Source organism: Scleropages formosus, chromosome 17 (genome assembly GCF_900964775.1).
Source record: "Scleropages formosus chromosome 17, fSclFor1.1, whole genome shotgun sequence".
Classification (NCBI taxonomy): Eukaryota; Metazoa; Chordata; class Actinopteri; order Osteoglossiformes; family Osteoglossidae; genus Scleropages; species Scleropages formosus.
In genome coordinates, this window is record NC_041822.1 from 21,756,264 (window position 1) to 21,774,384 (window position 18,121).

General features: G+C 48.0%; 1 protein-coding gene across 1 annotated transcript in view; it reads right to left on the bottom strand.

Moving 5' to 3' along the window:
- The window catches only part of hmcn2 (hemicentin 2), a 63,559-nt gene that overhangs the window by 16,625 nt on the left and 28,813 nt on the right, over positions 1-18,121 (bottom strand). The window contains exons 29-59 of the mRNA XM_029259725.1: positions 17,196-17,322; positions 16,937-17,094; positions 16,552-16,830; positions 16,321-16,466; positions 15,965-16,115; positions 15,519-15,740; positions 15,211-15,324; positions 14,331-14,518; positions 14,125-14,221; positions 12,286-12,447; positions 12,071-12,184; positions 11,615-11,811; positions 10,247-10,328; positions 9,996-10,127; positions 9,181-9,324; positions 8,337-8,496; positions 8,121-8,245; positions 7,267-7,450; positions 7,079-7,176; positions 6,035-6,313; positions 5,643-5,833; positions 5,387-5,468; positions 5,019-5,155; positions 4,652-4,793; positions 4,276-4,420; positions 4,046-4,173; positions 2,726-2,882; positions 2,522-2,643; positions 2,210-2,374; positions 1,221-1,328; positions 83-217 (exon numbers count right to left, since the gene is read on the bottom strand). Coding sequence (XP_029115558.1) covers positions 83-217; positions 1,221-1,328; positions 2,210-2,374; positions 2,522-2,643; positions 2,726-2,882; positions 4,046-4,173; positions 4,276-4,420; positions 4,652-4,793; positions 5,019-5,155; positions 5,387-5,468; positions 5,643-5,833; positions 6,035-6,313; positions 7,079-7,176; positions 7,267-7,450; positions 8,121-8,245; positions 8,337-8,496; positions 9,181-9,324; positions 9,996-10,127; positions 10,247-10,328; positions 11,615-11,811; positions 12,071-12,184; positions 12,286-12,447; positions 14,125-14,221; positions 14,331-14,518; positions 15,211-15,324; positions 15,519-15,740; positions 15,965-16,115; positions 16,321-16,466; positions 16,552-16,830; positions 16,937-17,094; positions 17,196-17,322 — 4,671 coding nt within the window. The remainder of the gene's footprint in view (positions 1-82; positions 218-1,220; positions 1,329-2,209; positions 2,375-2,521; positions 2,644-2,725; positions 2,883-4,045; positions 4,174-4,275; positions 4,421-4,651; positions 4,794-5,018; positions 5,156-5,386; positions 5,469-5,642; positions 5,834-6,034; positions 6,314-7,078; positions 7,177-7,266; positions 7,451-8,120; positions 8,246-8,336; positions 8,497-9,180; positions 9,325-9,995; positions 10,128-10,246; positions 10,329-11,614; positions 11,812-12,070; positions 12,185-12,285; positions 12,448-14,124; positions 14,222-14,330; positions 14,519-15,210; positions 15,325-15,518; positions 15,741-15,964; positions 16,116-16,320; positions 16,467-16,551; positions 16,831-16,936; positions 17,095-17,195; positions 17,323-18,121) is intronic.

Sequence of the window (18,121 nt, forward strand, 5' to 3'; positions counted from 1 at the left end):
GTGAGCTTTCCTGTTCAGGGAAAACCGCGACGGTCCTCTACCAGATGGCAGACAGGAAGTCGAATCATCACTGCGATCTCACCCGTAACTAGAGGTACACCCTCCCGCTGCCATGTGATGGAAGGTCTGGGGAAGCCGTGAACATCACAGGGCAGAACAATCCCATGATGCAACATCACTTTCACTTCCTCTGCCATAGGCCGCACTTCTGGGGGCTCTAGTATTACACATTCAACACAGGGTGCATGGGAAAAAAAAAAAAAAAATCACACACAGACACACAACTGCATATATTCAAAAAATACCTACAATAGACAAATCTTAGTCTTTTTGAGGGGGTGCGGTAGTGCAGCGGGTTTGGCTGGGTCTGCGATTCAAATCTTGCTTCGGGTGCCTTGCAATGGACTGGAGTCCTGTCCAGGGTGTGTCCCCTCCCCCCTTCTGGCCTTGCACCCTGTGTTGCCGGGTTAGGCTCCGGTTCACTTGGGACAAGTGGCGTGTGTGAGTGTGTAGTTTTATGAACATACATTTTCATATTAGGACTAGAAATCTGCTCATAGTGTGTTTTTTCCAAGACATTTCTATCCATAAGTCACCGTCAGGAAAAGCTTAACAATATAGACACTCATCAAAACACTTACAGATAAGATTCTGTTGAAACTGTGGACATAGCAATAAATAAATAAATAAATAAATAGCTTGTAACATTTCTTCCTATTTTTGATGAACTTTGTGCTACATTAAAATTGAAATTAATTTCAAATAACTGAAAATAAAAATATGATGCTCTCAAAAACTCCTATTTAGTCACAATCTTAGATGGATTCATCCGATACACCTGTACGAAATCTCTCATCTTTTCGCATTGTTTTTTTATTATCGCTGCATTCATACACAGGGTAATATTTCATCACTTCTTGCACAATTAAAATCGGCAACAGTCATGTATGCATGATTTGTAAACACTGCGGATGTCAGTTGAACGGATGCGATCTCACATGCCTTTAGTGTTTTGGTGCACTTTACTGCCATCTAAAGGCAGGATGGGGAAACACAGGATGTTTGCTCCATTACACAGAGAAACTTTCCTAAATAAATAACGCATCGTAGTTCTTTGAACCATTTCGTGGAAAAGTCTGTACCTCGGAAAAATTCATAACCTCAGATGTCGGAATCCAAGGAGTCAACATGTGGTTGATCAGTCGCTGGTTGCCACCCACCTTGTACACTGAGGGTGATGTGTTTATGCGCCACACCAGCCGGGTTGCGGGCAGAACAGGTGTATCTGCCCGTGTGGCTGGGTGTCGCTGCTGTGATCTCCAGTGCTCCTGTGTCACGAAAGGAATTACAGTCACTGGTCCATGTCGTATTTTGGTTCATCTTTACTGTATTACATAGGGTTTTTACATTAAATGTATTCATTTAGGTGACTTTTTTCCCCCAAAGCTACTTACAATTATTTACCCATTTATACAGCTGGATAGCTTTACAAGAGCAATTTATCTAGCTCCAGGATACTACAGCTCAAGGTGGGAATCAACCCAACAATCTTTGAGGCCAAAGGCAGTAGCTTTACCCACTACTCTACCCACTGCAGCTTTATTGCAGTACAGTGAATGTCGATCGAGTGTGTTTTTAGATATCTGGTAAGATGGGTTGATATTAATGTAAAATAAGGTGTATTGTTCAGTTTTTGAGTTTTGGTTATTTGATGAGTCTTTTAGATTGTCTTTTCAGTGTGTTTTATTTTCACACACTGTAGGGCGTGTGAGTTGATTGACTTTTTAGTCCATATGTGATAGTGAATTTTATGTGGGATTTTTTTGAGTTTTTGAAAATGCAGTGTCAGTAACTGAATATAGGTGTATCACTTACAGCTGTTTTTAAAGGTGCCGCTTGTTTTGTTTTAGGAGGGGTGTGTCGGTATGGATACGATAGCATAGATATGTTTGAAATTTTTATTTTGTGTATTCTGGAATTGTTAACGATATCTGCAGATTTAATGTATGGAACATTTTTAGAATGTGTGTCACTTGGGTGTTGTATGAAATATCATTTGTGGTAGTGAGGGGTCTTCATCTGATGTGATTTTATGTTCGTAGTTCGTTCGCACAATTTTGGGGGAAATACTGTCACTGACCAGAGGGGGTGCTATACTGATGATTGTGATGCGGTCGGGGGCAATGTGTTAATGGACAACTTTTCTTACCTGTTGGCAGGACTCGATAGGTCCCGCCCCGGGAGCTCAGCTGCGCCCCACCCTTGGTCCAACTGATCCTGGGTTCGGGATGCCCCAGCACATGGCAGGGCAGGACCACAGGGGACATCTTCACTGCAGTGACTGAAGTGACGTCATCTTCAATAGATGGAGGAACTAAGGGCACAATGGAAAAGAAAACAAATTATTCAACGATAGGATCTCCACAGGACAGTCTGCTTACACAGAAAGAACATCAATATTACGATGAAAGTGAAGAAATTTCACTTTTACAACATTTAGCGCCCAATACCAGGATAATACCTTGCAAGATGACCTCGATGACCCTGCGCTCCTCTCCAACCTCATTGGCTGCTGTGCATTCAAAATAGCCTTCGTCTTGACTGGAGGTGGAAGTGATGACCAGGGACCCAGAAGACAGCAACCTTGAAATGAAGAGCCAGTGGTTGGTTCTCAACATTCGTTCACAGCCGGTCATTCGGCACCTGTAGGGGGCCAACAAGGTACCTGTAGAACTCGGACTGAGGTGAAAGGTCAAGGGGGATCCCGTTCCTTCTCCAGGACACTGTGGGAGTTGGAATGCCTGCAGTCTCACAGCTGAGGACCGCCCTCGCTCCCATTGTGGCGGTCACGTTGAAGGGGCCAGGGTCAATGGATGGGCCCACTGCAAAAACAGGTGCAGATGACAGACAATGTAGTGGCTTACTGGACATCAGATAAGCTATGGAGATAAACCTCTAATTAGAACCCGACTCCTCATCTTATGATCTCCGCTGGGACCAGAATTCTGTCTGCAGCTCCATTTGTTTGTGAATCCAAAACCACTTAAACCGCTAAGTCTCAATTGATGGGAGGCATCAAAGAGAGCTGGTGGTGTAGTGCTTAGAGCAGCTGCCTTCAGAAGCAAAAGATGTGGGTTTGAATCCCACCCCCAGCTGTAGTACCCCTGACCAAAGTACTTATTCTAAATCGCTCCAGGAAAATTACCCAGCTGCATAACTGTGTTAATAATTGTAAGTCGCTTTGGAGAAAAGGGTCAGCTGAATGAGTAAGTGTAGTACAAATGTACCTTGATTTATGCCTGGGTTACATTCCGTAAAAATCTAACATAAAAGTATAATCAGAAACAGTCTGTAAGAATTACATTCGCTTCAGCCGACATTAAATTCAAATCCCATTAAAAAGACATCATCTTCACAACGTCCCGTTCTATCCAGTCTTTGACCAGTTCGTCCGATAAACACGTTACGTTCTCCCCCTGCTTATTGAATGCCAACATCCAGGAAGACCAGAGAACACTGGTAAACAATAGAAGCGAGTTGAACCAAGGTGGTCCTGCACCTGGCTGTTCTGTTTGGGTGCTCTTCACTGCCAACTAGTGGCTGGATGCAAAAATGCAGGTCAGTTTTGCTCCGCAGCAAACAGAAATTGTACTAAATAAACTGGTAAAGAAAATACAGTTAAAAATAAATAAAGTCGACAATGTTTGTGTCTGGAAATTCATAACGGAAATGTTTATAGTAAAGGAGTCCAAGTTTTATAACAAAAGTTATGAAATGTCAGTGTCATACCCTGCAGCTGGTAGCGTAACGGTTAGAGCTGCTGCCTTCAGACCCAAAGGACCCTCGTTTGAATCCCACCTCCAGCTATAGTACCCCTGAACAAGGTACTTACCCTAATTTACTCCAGTAAAATTACCCAGTTTCATAAATGTGTAAATAATTCTGAGTAGCTTAACACTGTAAGCTGCTCTGGAGAGAAGTGTCAGCTCAATGAACAAATTTAAAGGTTGTAACGCAGAAATGGGTGCAGGGCACTTCTACATACCGAATACACGCAGGTCCATCCCATGGTGGTCCGAACCGGCCAGGTTAGTGGCCACGCAATAATACCGTCCGGCATCAAGAGGTTGTGCCGCCCCAATTCGTAACGAGCCCTCTGGTGAAACGGTGAACCTGGGACACACGCCAGTGAAGAGACACTCAAGTTCCGTTCTCTTGACCCTGCCGTGTTTGACATATGTTGAGGAGCCACACCCGCCAAGGGGGCGTTGTTACCTGCCCCCATCGAGTGGTAGAGGACCGCCGTCCTTCTTCCACGTGATCGACGGCACCGGAAGCCCGTCAGCCTCGCAAGGCAGGACCGCTGCTTGATCGACATGAGCCGTGACCATCGACAGGCCAGATCTGATCACTGGTGGAGCTGCGAAGCACACACACGTATTCTTGGAACAGCATCCAAGGGTATTGCAATGGGGCTCTGAGTTGAACCTACAACATACTGGTTACAAGCATCATACTGATCAAAAGGTATATCTGCAGAAAAATATTTTTAATTCATGTATTTGCTAGACATCCTCAGATAGATAGATAGATAGATAGATCCCATTGAAAACATACAGACACATACACACGGAGAGACTGGTGCACTCACAAAGAACCTGTACTTTGAAGGACAAGCTGGTGCTCCCTGCCATGTTGGACACCACACAGCTGTACTGGCCGCTGTCCTGGGGCTTCACGTCCTGGACCTCCAGGAATTGACCCCCTGCTAAGCTCTGGATGCGCCCACCCAACTATGACCGCAGAGGGGACGAGGGATGGAACCAGGCATATTCCGGTAAGTGGACATCAGGTTTCATAAACGAAAGGAGAAGCACCACGTTTTTTCAATCAGCACTAGAAACATGACTATGGAAGTTTATACATACACACAGGGTCATACACTGGCTGTCTGGTTACATGTGTAATAAGACTTTTCTGCTGTAGTGGGATCTGCTGCACTGAACCGCAGTCACTACCTGGAGTTTGACATCATCCTTGAACCACTCGATGTCAGGAGCAGGGTCACTGTCTGACTGGCACTCCAGGGTCAGGTGACCATTGGTTGCTACGTTCACGGTCCTGACATCCCCGGTGCCAAGCAAGGTAGGAGGCACTGAGAAGGAAAACATCACTGTGGGTTGAGGCCAGTGGGTAATGAAACATAGGAGCACTAGGTGACTGGGGAGAGGGAGGCGTGTAGGGGATGGGTCTGTGAGTACACAAATGCGAGGGGTTTATGAGAAGGTGGGGTTTATGTGTGAAAGAGGGAGGGGTCAGTGGGGTGTGTGCACATCACCCTCTGCAGAAAGTGACGGTGACTGGGCAGCAAAGTGCCTTTATTTACCCTGAACTCTAACCCAGTGGTTCTTCCCATCCTCCCCGGCAGGACTACTGGCCAGGCAGGTGTACAGACCAGCATCCTCCACCTGTGGGGGGGGGGTTGAGCTCAGAAACAAGTGGCAAAAATGCAGCAGTGCTGCCCCCTGTGGCTTGGGAGGCTTAATCATGCGCCACCGGCAGCTCACACTGTTCCATAATTAGACGGCCTCGGTATCCGGACACAGCATCCACTACCTGGAGGGCTCCGATCAGTGACCTACCTGCACCTTGCTGATCCTCAGCAGCTGCCCATCTCTCTGCAGCACGGCGGCGCCCTCCAGGGGACGGCCATCCTTCAGCCAGCTGAGGGTCGGTGGGGGAACCCCCTGGGCCGTGCACTCGAGCTCCAGGAGGCTGTTCACGGGGACGGATACGTCCTCGGGGGAACCTGAGCTGGAAATCTCGGGAGGATCTTCACGGAGCACGAAAGGACACAACAGGTGACCGAGGTGTTCTTAGAGCCAAAATACCTTACAAACACAAACAGGTGCCCCCCCTCGAAAAGTACGGATCATGGAAGCGCAATATTAAGGAGGATTCAGAAAGTTGCTAAGCAACCGGACAAAGCGTATGAAGTGTGATGCACGTCATGCACGCGCTCGCCCTGCCGCACCCAGGACGGTGAGGTTGAAGTTCTTGGTGCTGCTCCCGGCCGCGTTGCTGGCCACGCAGCTGTAGAGACCAGCATCTCGGGGGGCCACGGCGGTGAGGCGGAGCCGCGTCTCCTGGCCGTCCAGCAGCACGTTGCGGTGCAGAGACAGCGGCTGTCCGTCCTTCAGCCAGGACAGCGAGGGCGGCGGGAGGCCCCGCGCCTCGCAGGTCAGCGTCACCAGAGAGCCGCGGACCACCGTGAGCTGTTCCGCGGGCTCCGAAGGCACCTCGCCAGGTGGCACTGCCATGGGAAGAAAGACTGGCTGAGGGCTGTCAGTAGGGGGCGCTAGCGTTCCCCGAGCGTACTGCTCACTCATGCCTTCTCTGAAACGCATCATGCCGAACAGATGCTGATATTATTATTATTATTATTATTATTATTATTATTATTATTATTATTATTCACTACTACCATGTTTCTCCTTTGTTCCATTATGCTTTTTTTTTGTTTTCCATTTGGTAGGAAGGTTAATGTTGTAGGAGTTTCAGATATTAAACTGTCAGTATCTATTTTTGTCTTTTTTTCCCCCCATCCCCTTTTAGATACTTTTCATGAATCTCATTCACAGTTTTCTTCATATCTGAGAACTTACATTTAATATACTCCAGTATCCCAAGTACTGTTTGTTATTCACCCTCATGTTGTTTTTCTTCTGCTCCTCTCCCCCTGTTGACTCTTGTAATATTTTTTCTCCAAATATACTGCTATGTTATAGTTATTGATCTAGCTGACAGTTTTCGCCAAATCAACTTAGAATGTTAAGGTACTAACCCATTTGTACAGCTGAGCAGCTTTACTGGAGTAATTCAGGGTAAGTAGCTTGCTTGAGGGTACTACAGAAGGAGGTGGGATTCAAACCTCCAGGGCCATGACCTTCAGGATCCAAAGGCAGCAGCTTGAACCACTACACTACCAGCTGCCCTACTTACCTGGTAGCTACTCACATATTACTAAGAATTTTTCTTTTGAAAAAGTAAGAGCGATGCCCAGAAGCAGGGCAGATACCTTGGACCTGGAGGTCGTAGCTGAGCTCGGCCCGACCCACCCGGCTGTGCGCCACGCAGGTGTACGTCCCCGAGTCGGACAGCTGCACCGGAGAAATCCTACAAACACAGGGACTCAAGGGCTCATCCTCCCATTGGCTGACAGCTGGTTCTCTGTTTTAAGGGGGGGGGGACAGGTGGGGGACTCACCTGAGGAGCGTGTCGGTGGACAGCAGGCGGGCACGGGGAGAGAGCAGCAGCGGGTGCCCGTTTTTCAGCCAGGTTATCTGGGGTGGAGGGTTGCCCCCTGCCCGGCACTCCAGTGTCACCATGCCACCCACGGCCACCTGCACCTCCTGCGGTAAATCTGCGTCACCCTGTATGGATGGAGGCACTGCCAGGTGGGAGGAAGCGAAGCAACACATTTATTCATTAATCCGGTGCTTCCCTCTAAACTTAAGCTAAATGCCTTTCTCTGAACTTTCAGTTATTTACACTGATTTACCCCATTATTGTCACGCCCCCCTCGGCGGCGCAACAGGGAACACCTGCCACGAATCATTAAACACAAGTATAAGAAGGGAGTGCGGAACCTTGTACAGCCTTATTGATCTCTCGTGCTCCTAGTCTTGCTCCTCGCTCCTCATCCTCGCCCTGCTCCTCGTTTCTGACTCACTGGTTTGTCTGATCACTCGCCTGTTTCTTGGATTACGGTTCTTGGATTTGCCCCTTTGGATTCTGTTTGTACATCGGTGACCCTTTGCCTGTTCCCTGACTATGTCTACTGAACCCCCCCTTGACCAAACTTCCCGTGCCCTGCACTTGGGTCCGACGCGACCGTGCCGGGGGAATAGCACGACAATTATATTTTTTTAACTGGAGCAATTCAAAGTGAGAAAATTAGTCAAGGGCACTGCAGCAAGTAGGAAGGATCCAAACGCATGACCTTTGGAGACAAAGGTGGCAGCATCAGTATGCTACCAGCTGCCCTAGACAATAAACAATTAAAATAATAATAAAAACAGGAGCTCTAAGTCTTGATAACCTTCTGAAGCTGGACTCACCCAGAACCGAGAGAGTGTAGACCTTGCTCTCCTGGCCGGCGGCGCTGACCGCCACACAGATGTACATCCCGGAGTCGGCTGGTCCCAAGGCTAGCAGCGTGAGAGTACTTCCATCGGGAGACAAGCTGTAAACACGTGAGCAGGCTGCATCAGGGATGTGACCCCATACACCACCCAGCGATGCGACTCTTCCGAAGTCCATCGGCGGAGCCTCACCGTAAGCGTTGCGTGTCGGAAACGTCCAGCGCCGCTCCGTCCTTCAGCCAAGTGAGCTGGGGCGGGGGGGTCCCAGCTGCGCGGCACTCCAGCGACACCTCCTCGCCCAGGGGGGCGCTGATGTCGGAAGCACGACCCGAACCCTGGATGGTGGGAGATACTGGAATACGGGCACGAAGATGAGTTTTAGAGGACCAGTAATGACCTGATAACCACCCCGGCGACAAGGTGACCGGAGCACAAAAAACCCACATACAAATCATTTGTGAAAATTTGACACTTTGGACAGTGGCTCCTCAGGATATAGACACAGTTAGGACTGGAAATCTGTTTGTAATTTGTAGCTGTGTGTGTGGGAAGGACAACCATGAAGCTTTTGGGATAGGCTCCAGACTGCTGCGACCCTGACTTGGACAAACATAAGGGAATTCCTGACAAAAATACTCCCGTCCTCACATTAGTTACAAATCGCTGACTGATTCATTCATCCCATAAACGTGTTTAACGGTCGTCATCTTGCCTCTGATCGCGAATACCAGACAGGAGCTGTTAACACTGTGGAAGTGAGTTGAATGAAGGCTGCCCTACACTTCTGTTCCATCTGAGTGTGTTTTACTGCCATCTACTGGCTTGGTGCGTAAACACAGGTTGAATTTGTCCCGCCACAAATTGTACAAAAAAGATGAAGGGGAAAATTCGCCACTCAGCTGTTCGTAACACAAGAAGGCAGAGAATGATAATTAATAATCTTAGACTGTAATGCAGGATCAGTGGGCGCAGCAGTTACTCAGCAAATCGGAACGTCAAGGTTGCGAGCGGCAGCGGAGCGGAGGCCTGCTCTCACCCTGCACCATCAGGCTGTACTCCTTGCGCGTCTCTCCCTCTTGGTTCTTGGCCACGCAGGCGTACGTTCCGGCGTGCGAGGGCTGCAGGGGGCCGAGCTCCAGGCGCCTTCCTCGCAACACCCACTTCCACCCCGCGTGACTCTCTGGAGATTAAGTAAGAGAAGAGAATGAGAGAGTCCTTCGGAATGTGGCACACCTGTTACAGGTGTTGCCCTGCAAAGTGAAGGGCCCTGGGTTCTTGCTGCAGTACCTGTGATCAAGGCACTTCCCCTGAATTGGTACAGTAAAAATTACCCTGTTGTATCAATCACTGTATGCAGCTTGTTACGTGTGCAAACCTAATGCTGTGAGTTGCCACCGATATTTACATTTTATTCACTTAGCTGATACTTCTCTCCAGAGCTGTTTACAATGCTTTGCTCATTTACACAGCAGGGTCATTTTTACTGGAGCACTTATCCTAAAGTACCTTGATCAAGGGTACTACAGCAGACGGTTAGCTTCATACCTCTCTCCTTTGGGCACAAAGGTACCAGCTGTAATCACTGCGCCACCTGCTGGCTGTCGGCGGAATTACATACAGTATTTTCAGTATTGAAAGAATGAGGGATTAAATAATAACATCCCCACATCCAGGGAGTTTTGGTTCTCATATTCAGGAGTAGATTTACCAAAATTTCTCAGCCACGGTCACCATTAATGGATGTAGGTAAGTGGAACTCCTACATTTTACTAAGAACATCCTGCTTAGTTAATCACAACGATCAGGACCACGAAGCCAGCGAGCTCCCCTCCCTCGGACCCGTTTCCTCACCCAGAGGGGCTCCGTCCTTCAGCCAGGTGATGGTGGGCGCTGGGACTCCGGCAGCTTCACACGGCAGCACCACGTGGGAGCCGACGTTGTGCACGAGGGTCTCCTGGAGCGGGTCCTCCAGAACGGGGGCCACTGAAGGGGACGGCAAGGTGGGGGTCAATAAAGACAATACCTTAAATACCAATAGTTTGGAATCAGGCGAACTGGGGGGGGTTAAATATCACACAAAGAGGGGAAGGCAGACACCTCACCGTGGACAGTGAGACGGAAGCTCCGGTCCACTTGGCCAGCGATGTTAGACACCTTGCAGGTATAGATGCCACTGTCCCCCACCTGGAGACATGAGACACCATCACCCACTGGCGCCGCGTGAAACTGGAACTTTGTTTCATACGTCTGCAGTTTTTATGTCACAAGTGGCCTTTGCTCCTTTTGTTTATATTAGCTTTGATTGTTCGTTAGAGTTGCCGCTTTTGGACCCAAAGGTTGCAGGTTCGAATCCCAACTCCAGCTGAAGTACCTTTTAGCAAGGCACTTACCTTAAATTGCCGCAGTAAAATTACCCACCCAGCTGTATAAATGGGTAAATAACTGTAAGTACATTAATATTCTAAGCTGCTTTGGAGAAAAGTGTCAGTTAAATGAATAAATGTAAATATGATGTGATGTGGTTTCTCTTTTCTGGAAGATGATTTCATTTGGTGGTTGTCAATACAGGTCGTCCTCATGTTACGAAATATGCGACTGATGACGATACAAACTCACGACGGGGCATCTCATCAGCTTTACTATAGTACTTTCGAGTTCTTTTGTGTCCAATGATGACGTTGTATCTACTGTACGATAACATTGACTCGTCACCATATTTCTGGTTGTTTTGTTCTCTCCGTCTGTTGGTGTCTACATTTTGTTTCTTACAGAAACTTTCTATTTATGATTCCATTCAAGTTACATTTTATCTGCAATGGCTACCAAGTGAAAGACAAAAGATTTAGAAATGAAAGCGAAAACATTAGTGCAACAGGTGACCAAGGTGTTCTTACAAAATACCAATATATAGTATTAATATAAATACAGTGCATTATTATGATTGTACTGTCATGGTGACCTTGCACCATGACAATATAATCATAATAATGCACTGTATTTATATTAATACTATATAGTTGTATTATTTAAATGTGAGTAACGTGTGAAATCAGTAAAAAAATATATATATACTAATGCCCTAATATACAACGTAGTGCTCATTCACATTAATTCGTTTTATTTCCTTATGCTTCATATAATATAGTATAGGGGGGTTTGTGACTTACGACAAAATGGAACCCTGTCAAGGACCACCTGCATCTACAATGATTTTTATTTATTTAAGCAGGATGAAAATCTATAATGAGGTTCTTGATTTATTCCAAAGTCCTACTCACAGGTGCCAGAAACAGCACAAACACCAGGGTCCCTTTTGGGACGGAAATGAAAACTGGAGGTTATGTGACACCCCCCCCCCCCCCCCCAGTGTGTCATTCTGCCGCGAACTTCTTTGCAGTTTCATGTTGGAGGAAGGCAGCAGGTCTTCACGTGACTCATGGGAGTAAGAGAGATGCAAAGAGACAACACACCTGCACTCCCTTCATCTCGAGGAGGCCGCTCTCCATGGTGACCCCGTTTCCCGGGACCAGCTGGAGTCCATTGCGGTACCACGTGACCTCGGGCTCCGGCGCCCCTTGGGCATCACAGTGCAGCGAGATGGAAGAGCCCACCTGAGGGGTCATAACCTCAGCCTCAGAATCGGCGCGTTGCTTCAGGGAAGGTGGCACTTGGGACGAATAGAGAGACAGATCCCTGTCAGAGATTCGCTCACAAGTGGTGCTTGAAAGTATGCGAAGCCCTTGTGTCCCTCAGTTTTACCACAAAATGTTATTTAATGAGAATCAGTTATTCTCATGTAACACAATAGGTGTGTAATGACCAATTCCATACATCGTTTTAGAGGAAATCACGCGTGTAGTAGAAACACGTTTATGAAGTGTACGGCTTTGCGATCCTTGACAGCTGGGTATGAGACTGCGCCTCACCGTAGACGCTGAGCTCGATGCTCTTCTGGTCCTGCCCGGCGGAGTTGGTGGCTGTGCACACATATTGCCCTGCATCCCGCACTCTGGCTCTGGGCAGCTGGAGCATTTGCCCCCCTGCGGACAGGACTTTGAGGTCAAACACGCATTCTGGTTTTACGGCACGGTACGTGCGCTCCTTAGTGCCTCGGCGCACCCACGTCCCATCCTGCTCTTACCTGGCAGGACGTGGATGCCAGCACTGAACTGCAGGGTCTGCCCGTCCCTGGTCCAGGTGATCTCAGGGGGTGGGTAGGCTTGGACATCACACAACAGGGACACCATGTGACCCTCGATCACACTGGTCTGCTCTTCTCTCTCACCCACAATCATGGGGGGAACTGGAGCCACACATTTATATGCAATGTTATCTAGAGGTACAGACACAGTCTCTGAAGTGTAAAAGGTCTCTACGTCTACTTCTGCACGCTTGGTGGTCCCGCACACTAAGGGTAAAGCACGGAGGTTCTCGGTTCTGGCTCCGTTGTGGTGAAACGACCTTCCCCTCTCACTCAGAACTGCGGAAACTCCATCTGAATTCAAGAAGGGTCTGAAAACTCAGCTTTTCCGGACCCATTTCGCCCAAGATCTCTCCAGCTCATGAACGGTGTAAATGTTCATGTACCGTAACTTCATGAGCATCACCAGATAAAGCCTTTTATAACTACTCCGGCATTGTATTTTCTTGCTTGTGTATCTTAATATTTAAAAAAAAATGGTAGGAGGGTATCAGGATTTCTCTGTCCTCTGTTTTATGCATCTGCTTGAACGATGAACCTCGGTGCTGCAAGTGGTGGGTAACAAACTAGGTTTACTTGAGTCACATGTCTGCAGCTATGTCTCTTTCTCTTAATGTAATGCATAAATTGTACTTTTGCTGAGATGTACATCGCTTTGGACAAAAGCATCTGCTAAATAAGTAAATGTAAATGATGTTCTTGACTCTTTGTGATAAGTAAAAATATGCTGAAATGCGCACTTGGGCTTTGGGGTTGAATCCATCAACAACAGACATTGAATAGAGTTTTTTTTCATTGCATTCTCTTCACTGGCCTATTTTCTCCTGTTTCTGTCTGTAGTGCCTCCACTGACCTGTATTTACACAGCCAGCCCATAGATGGCAGCAAAGCGCATCTAAACACACGGGAGTGACCTTTCTGCAGGTGTCCGGTATTCGTGAGGGTCAGTGAGCAATAACAAGGTGATGAATATGGAGCATGTTAATGGGATGAATGGATCAACATCTGACAACTGAAAATGAGCCTGTAGAAAGATGATATTTTCTTCAGTAACTCTCTCACACACACACACATCATCTGAACCACTTGTCACATCCGGCGTCCCAGGGAGCCGGAGCCTAACCCGGCAACACAGGGCATAAGGCTGGAAGGAGAGGGGACACACCCAGGACGGGACGCCAGTCCGTCGCAAGGCACCCCAAGCGGGACTGGAACCCCAGACCCACCGGAGAGCAGGACCCGGTCAAACCCACTGCGCCACCGAGCCCCCTATTTTCTTCAGTAACTCTTAGTTTTAATTTTAATGTAGCACTACTCTAACAAAATATTAAAACAAAAAATTCTTATTTTTATTCATCACATCTATAGCCAGTATAGCTATATATTAGACATGATATAGACACATATGTACTTTTGTGTGATGGGCACCCCTAGTGGCTGGAGGACAGAACTTTTAACGGAACCTGACTGACAAATAAACTGAGGGACATCTTCAATATTAACCTTATATTTATTATGATTTAGTATTAAAAGTGACTTTGTATTTATCAGCAAAACAAAGTAGAAAAATCTGGCCCTAATTTTCTTTATAAGATGTGAGGTGATAGTGCCGTAATGTGATTTTTGAATTGTGTTAAAACAACATATGCATGTACGAATTCAGACCTTCTGAGTGGGGTACAGGATGAATTGACAGAGCATATTTCATAATTTCATAAAGGTTTCCAGTGCAGAAATGTACGTGTCGGCACTGCTTTGTGGTGTTGAAGATCGTCTCACCCTGAACCGTCAGGCTGAAGAGTCTCTCCACGGTTCCGGCCCTGTTCTCCGCCACACACTGGTAGCCGGCCATGTCGGACACCTGCACGCTGAGGATCTGTGGACACACACGTTCACGTTGGGTGGGGGGGGGCTGGCTGGGTGAGTGAGGACCTGGCTTGGCCATGTGGTGGGGGAGGGGGGAGGTCGCAGGTTTGGGGACTCACCTCCAAGACCTGTCCGTTCTCCAGGAGGCGATGTCGCTCCCCCGCAGGAAAGGGGAGCCCGTCTCGCAGCCAGGAGACAGCTGGCGAGGGGGTCCCCGAAACGTTGCACCGCAGTGAGATCGTGCCATTGACCACAATGCTCACCTCCTCCACAAAGTCCTCCGTCTGGCCTGTGAGCACTGGGGGTACTGTCCACAACAAGAACGATTTGGATAAGCATGAGTTTCATTGCAAAGAAAAGGTTAGCAAATATAATATATATGTATAAAATATCTGTCCTTCAGCCACTAGGGGATAGATATTACAACTGACAGGCGTACGACTAACAAAGCCTGGTTATCTTTATTAGAATAGAATAGAATAGAATAGAATAGAATAGAATATACTTTATTGTCCCTTTCCAGGGAAATTTGTCTTGGACAGCATGACACGGCCAGTGCACAACATTGGACTCACGTAAAGCAATACACGCCCTAACATACAATTAAAAAATAAAAAAAATAAATTAAAAAATAAATAAACAATATTCAAGTTTAAAAACCTCTATATACCAGTCTAAAACCTCAGTTTTGGAATTCCTATTTAACAATTTAACTGCAGTTGGCACAAAAGAATTCTTAAAACGATTTGATTTACACAGCAAAATTCTAAATCGTCTCCATGAGGGCAACATATTAGTACTGTTGACCTCAGAAATGTGTTGGACTATAGACCACATGACTATATGAGACCATTCAGGCCTGAAGAGCATCAGAGTGCCCTGCTCTCCGATGTCACCGTGTCATGAAGTTTCTGGAAGACGTCTCACTTTTTCCCTCGCGGCCACCGTGCCGTTTCGAGGCACGGTTCCCAACACGGTCGTACTGTGGCCCCCACCTACCCAGCACCTCCAGCTCAAAGTGCATGCGGTCTTCGCCGGCCTCGTTCACCGCCCGGCAGGTGTATTTCCCAGCATCCTCTTTACGCACTCGTGGGATCTGCAGCGCCTGTCCCCCTGAGAACACAAGTCAGCAGTCCCCTCAGGCTGACCGCACGGTCCTTGGTATTGATGACTGATGAATGAGAACTGGTAACGTTGGTTCAACCGTACGGCAGCAACCTCAGTCCACAAAATCCAACTCAGACATGCAGATGGAACGCAGTTCCTGGGACAGATGTCGATGCTTCCACCTGGGGGGCTCAACTCACCGGGCAACAGCACCACTCCGTCCCCTGTAGATAGCTTGCGGTCCTGGTAGTACCAGGTGACGTCGGGAGGCGGGATGGCGTTGCTCTCGCACGAGAGGCTGACCGGGTGGCCCAGCAGCACCTCATGTCTCTCTGTGAGCTCCTCGCCCTCATCCTCCTCATCTTCCTCTCCTAGACCCCAGGCTGCCTGCCTGTTATTCACTCGATGGAAGACAGGCGGCACTGTGAAGAGAGGAAAAAAAAAAAAAATACACTGATCGCCACGGCGAACATCTATCGACAACCGGCTCCATCAGGGAGGGTCTTCACCCAGCCCAGTGTGTGTGTAAAAATGATTTATTCCACACTCTTTAATGAGAACGGTCAATGTTTCTTTCTTTTCTTAAAGTCCTCAAAGGGTATCATTAAAGTGTCTCAGTGACTATTAGTGTTCATCATATTCTCACCTTGGACTGTGATGTGGAAGTCCTGCTTGTCCTCTCCAGCGGCATTGGACACAACGCAGGTGTACTGTCCCTCGTGGGAGAGAGTGGCATTCTCGATGCGAAGGCTGTGTCCATCCACCCGCAGTCCTGTGCGATAGGCACCCCCTAGTGGCTGGAGGACAGAGTGTTAGATACCTGCCATCCAAAGCAAAGTGGGTCCCTGAAGACGAAAAACATTAAACCATAACTAGAGAATACTGGTCCAGTTGTGTTTGTATAAACTACTTTTTCAGCTCCTGGAGTATTGCACACAATAGCATCAGGGTTTCCCATATCCATTTAGTTGTTGCCATGGCAACAGGATCGCTCACACCCACCTGTCCGTCTCTGAACCACTGGACGGTAGGTTCGGGGAATCCTTTGGACAGGCAGGACAGAACCACGGTTCCGCCGACCCGGACTTTCGCCTCCTTGGTGCCAGAAGTGAGGGTTCTGTCGTGGTATCCTTCAATCTGGGGGGGCACTGAAACAAAGACAGCGGCGCTGTAGAGAGGGACGGACGATGGCAGGACGTGGCTGTGTTTCAGGGACCGTGTGCGGTAACTCACCCAGCACGGTCAGGGTGTAATGCTTGTGGGCAGTTCCAGCAGGGTTGGCGGCACGGCAGGTGTACAGCCCGGCATCGTCTCCACGCACCGTGCCCATCTGTAGGGTCCGTCCACCGTTGGCGTACACCAGTCGCGTGCTGGACACGAGCGGCCGGCTGTCCTTGAGCCAGGTGAGGGCGGGGGTGGGGATGCCTTCAGCCTCACACAGCAGTGCAGCAGGGAAGCCGAGCACCACGGACACCTCCGAGGACTCGCTGGAGCCCCTGATGGTAGGGGGAGCTAGAGAGGCAGGAGGGAGGGAACGCATGAGTTGGTCAGAGCCTGAGGGTGTTGGAATGAAGGTAGGGGTGTTGGAGCCCCTGGGAGGTGGGTGGGGCATGTTTACCCTGGACGGTGAGACGGAACTGGCGCATCCGAGTGCCCGCGCTGTTGGCTGCCACGCACTGATACACGCCCTGGTCCCTGAGCCTGGCTGACTTCACCTTCATCACCTGGTCCTGCTCCGAGAACTCCACGTGGGGGTCCCCGTTCCGAGACAGAACCCTGTGGGGCAGAGCAACCGCGCCGATAGCAGCCGAGATGGTTTGTATCTGTGTGTCGTTAAGTTTATGATGTTGGCCGTGATTGCGCAAGTCTCCACTCACTCTCCGTCGCGGGTCCACTCCACATGGGGCACTGGGTGACCGCTGACCCGGCACTGTAGTGCCACCTCCTGGCCAACCGTGGCCACCAACTCCTGCACCCCGGAGGAACCCGAGATCACAGGCGGAGCTGCTCCACATGGGGCACGAACACAAGAGGCACGGTAAGAGACAAAAGAAAAGAGGACAGACATAGAGGAAGTGTAACAAACAATAGGGCACAAAAATAGAAAATAATATAAAGAAAAAGGAAAAACATATTCAAAAGTTGAGGGTTTGATCACCACCTCTGGCTGTAGTACCACTGAGTAAGGAACTTACCCTGAATTGCTCCAGTAAAATTAAACAGCTGTGTAAATGGGTAAATCATTGTAAGCTTGTAATAACTATAACCTTGATATTGTAAATTGCTTTGGAGAAAAGCAACAGCTAAATGAATAAATATAAAGGGATATCAATACAAACAGATATAAAAATAAAAACACATTGATCCATAGAAATAGACTGATACAGACAAAATGTTGGTACAAACGAAAGGAGAAATATAGAGGGAGACTGACATAGATATAAAAACACACGGACAAAAACAAAAGGAGAAATATAGAGAGAGACTGATACAAGCAAAAGGACATAAATGAAGGGGAAACAAAAAATGAGATGGACGTAAACAAAGAGAGATGCATGAAGGGACACAGAAAAAAAAAAAAAAAAAACAAAGGAAACAAGGTGAATGAAAGGCCAGCAATGACGAAAAGACAAAGGGAGAAACAAAATTGAGGAAAGGTGGAGCCACCAGGGAAGACAAAAGAACAGAAAAACAAAAAGGAAGAGCAAAATATGTAGAAGTGAAGAAGGAGACAGAGGGACAAGTAAAAATGCAAGACAAAAGGGCAAATGAGTACAAAGACAGATATAAAGGCGGAAACGAA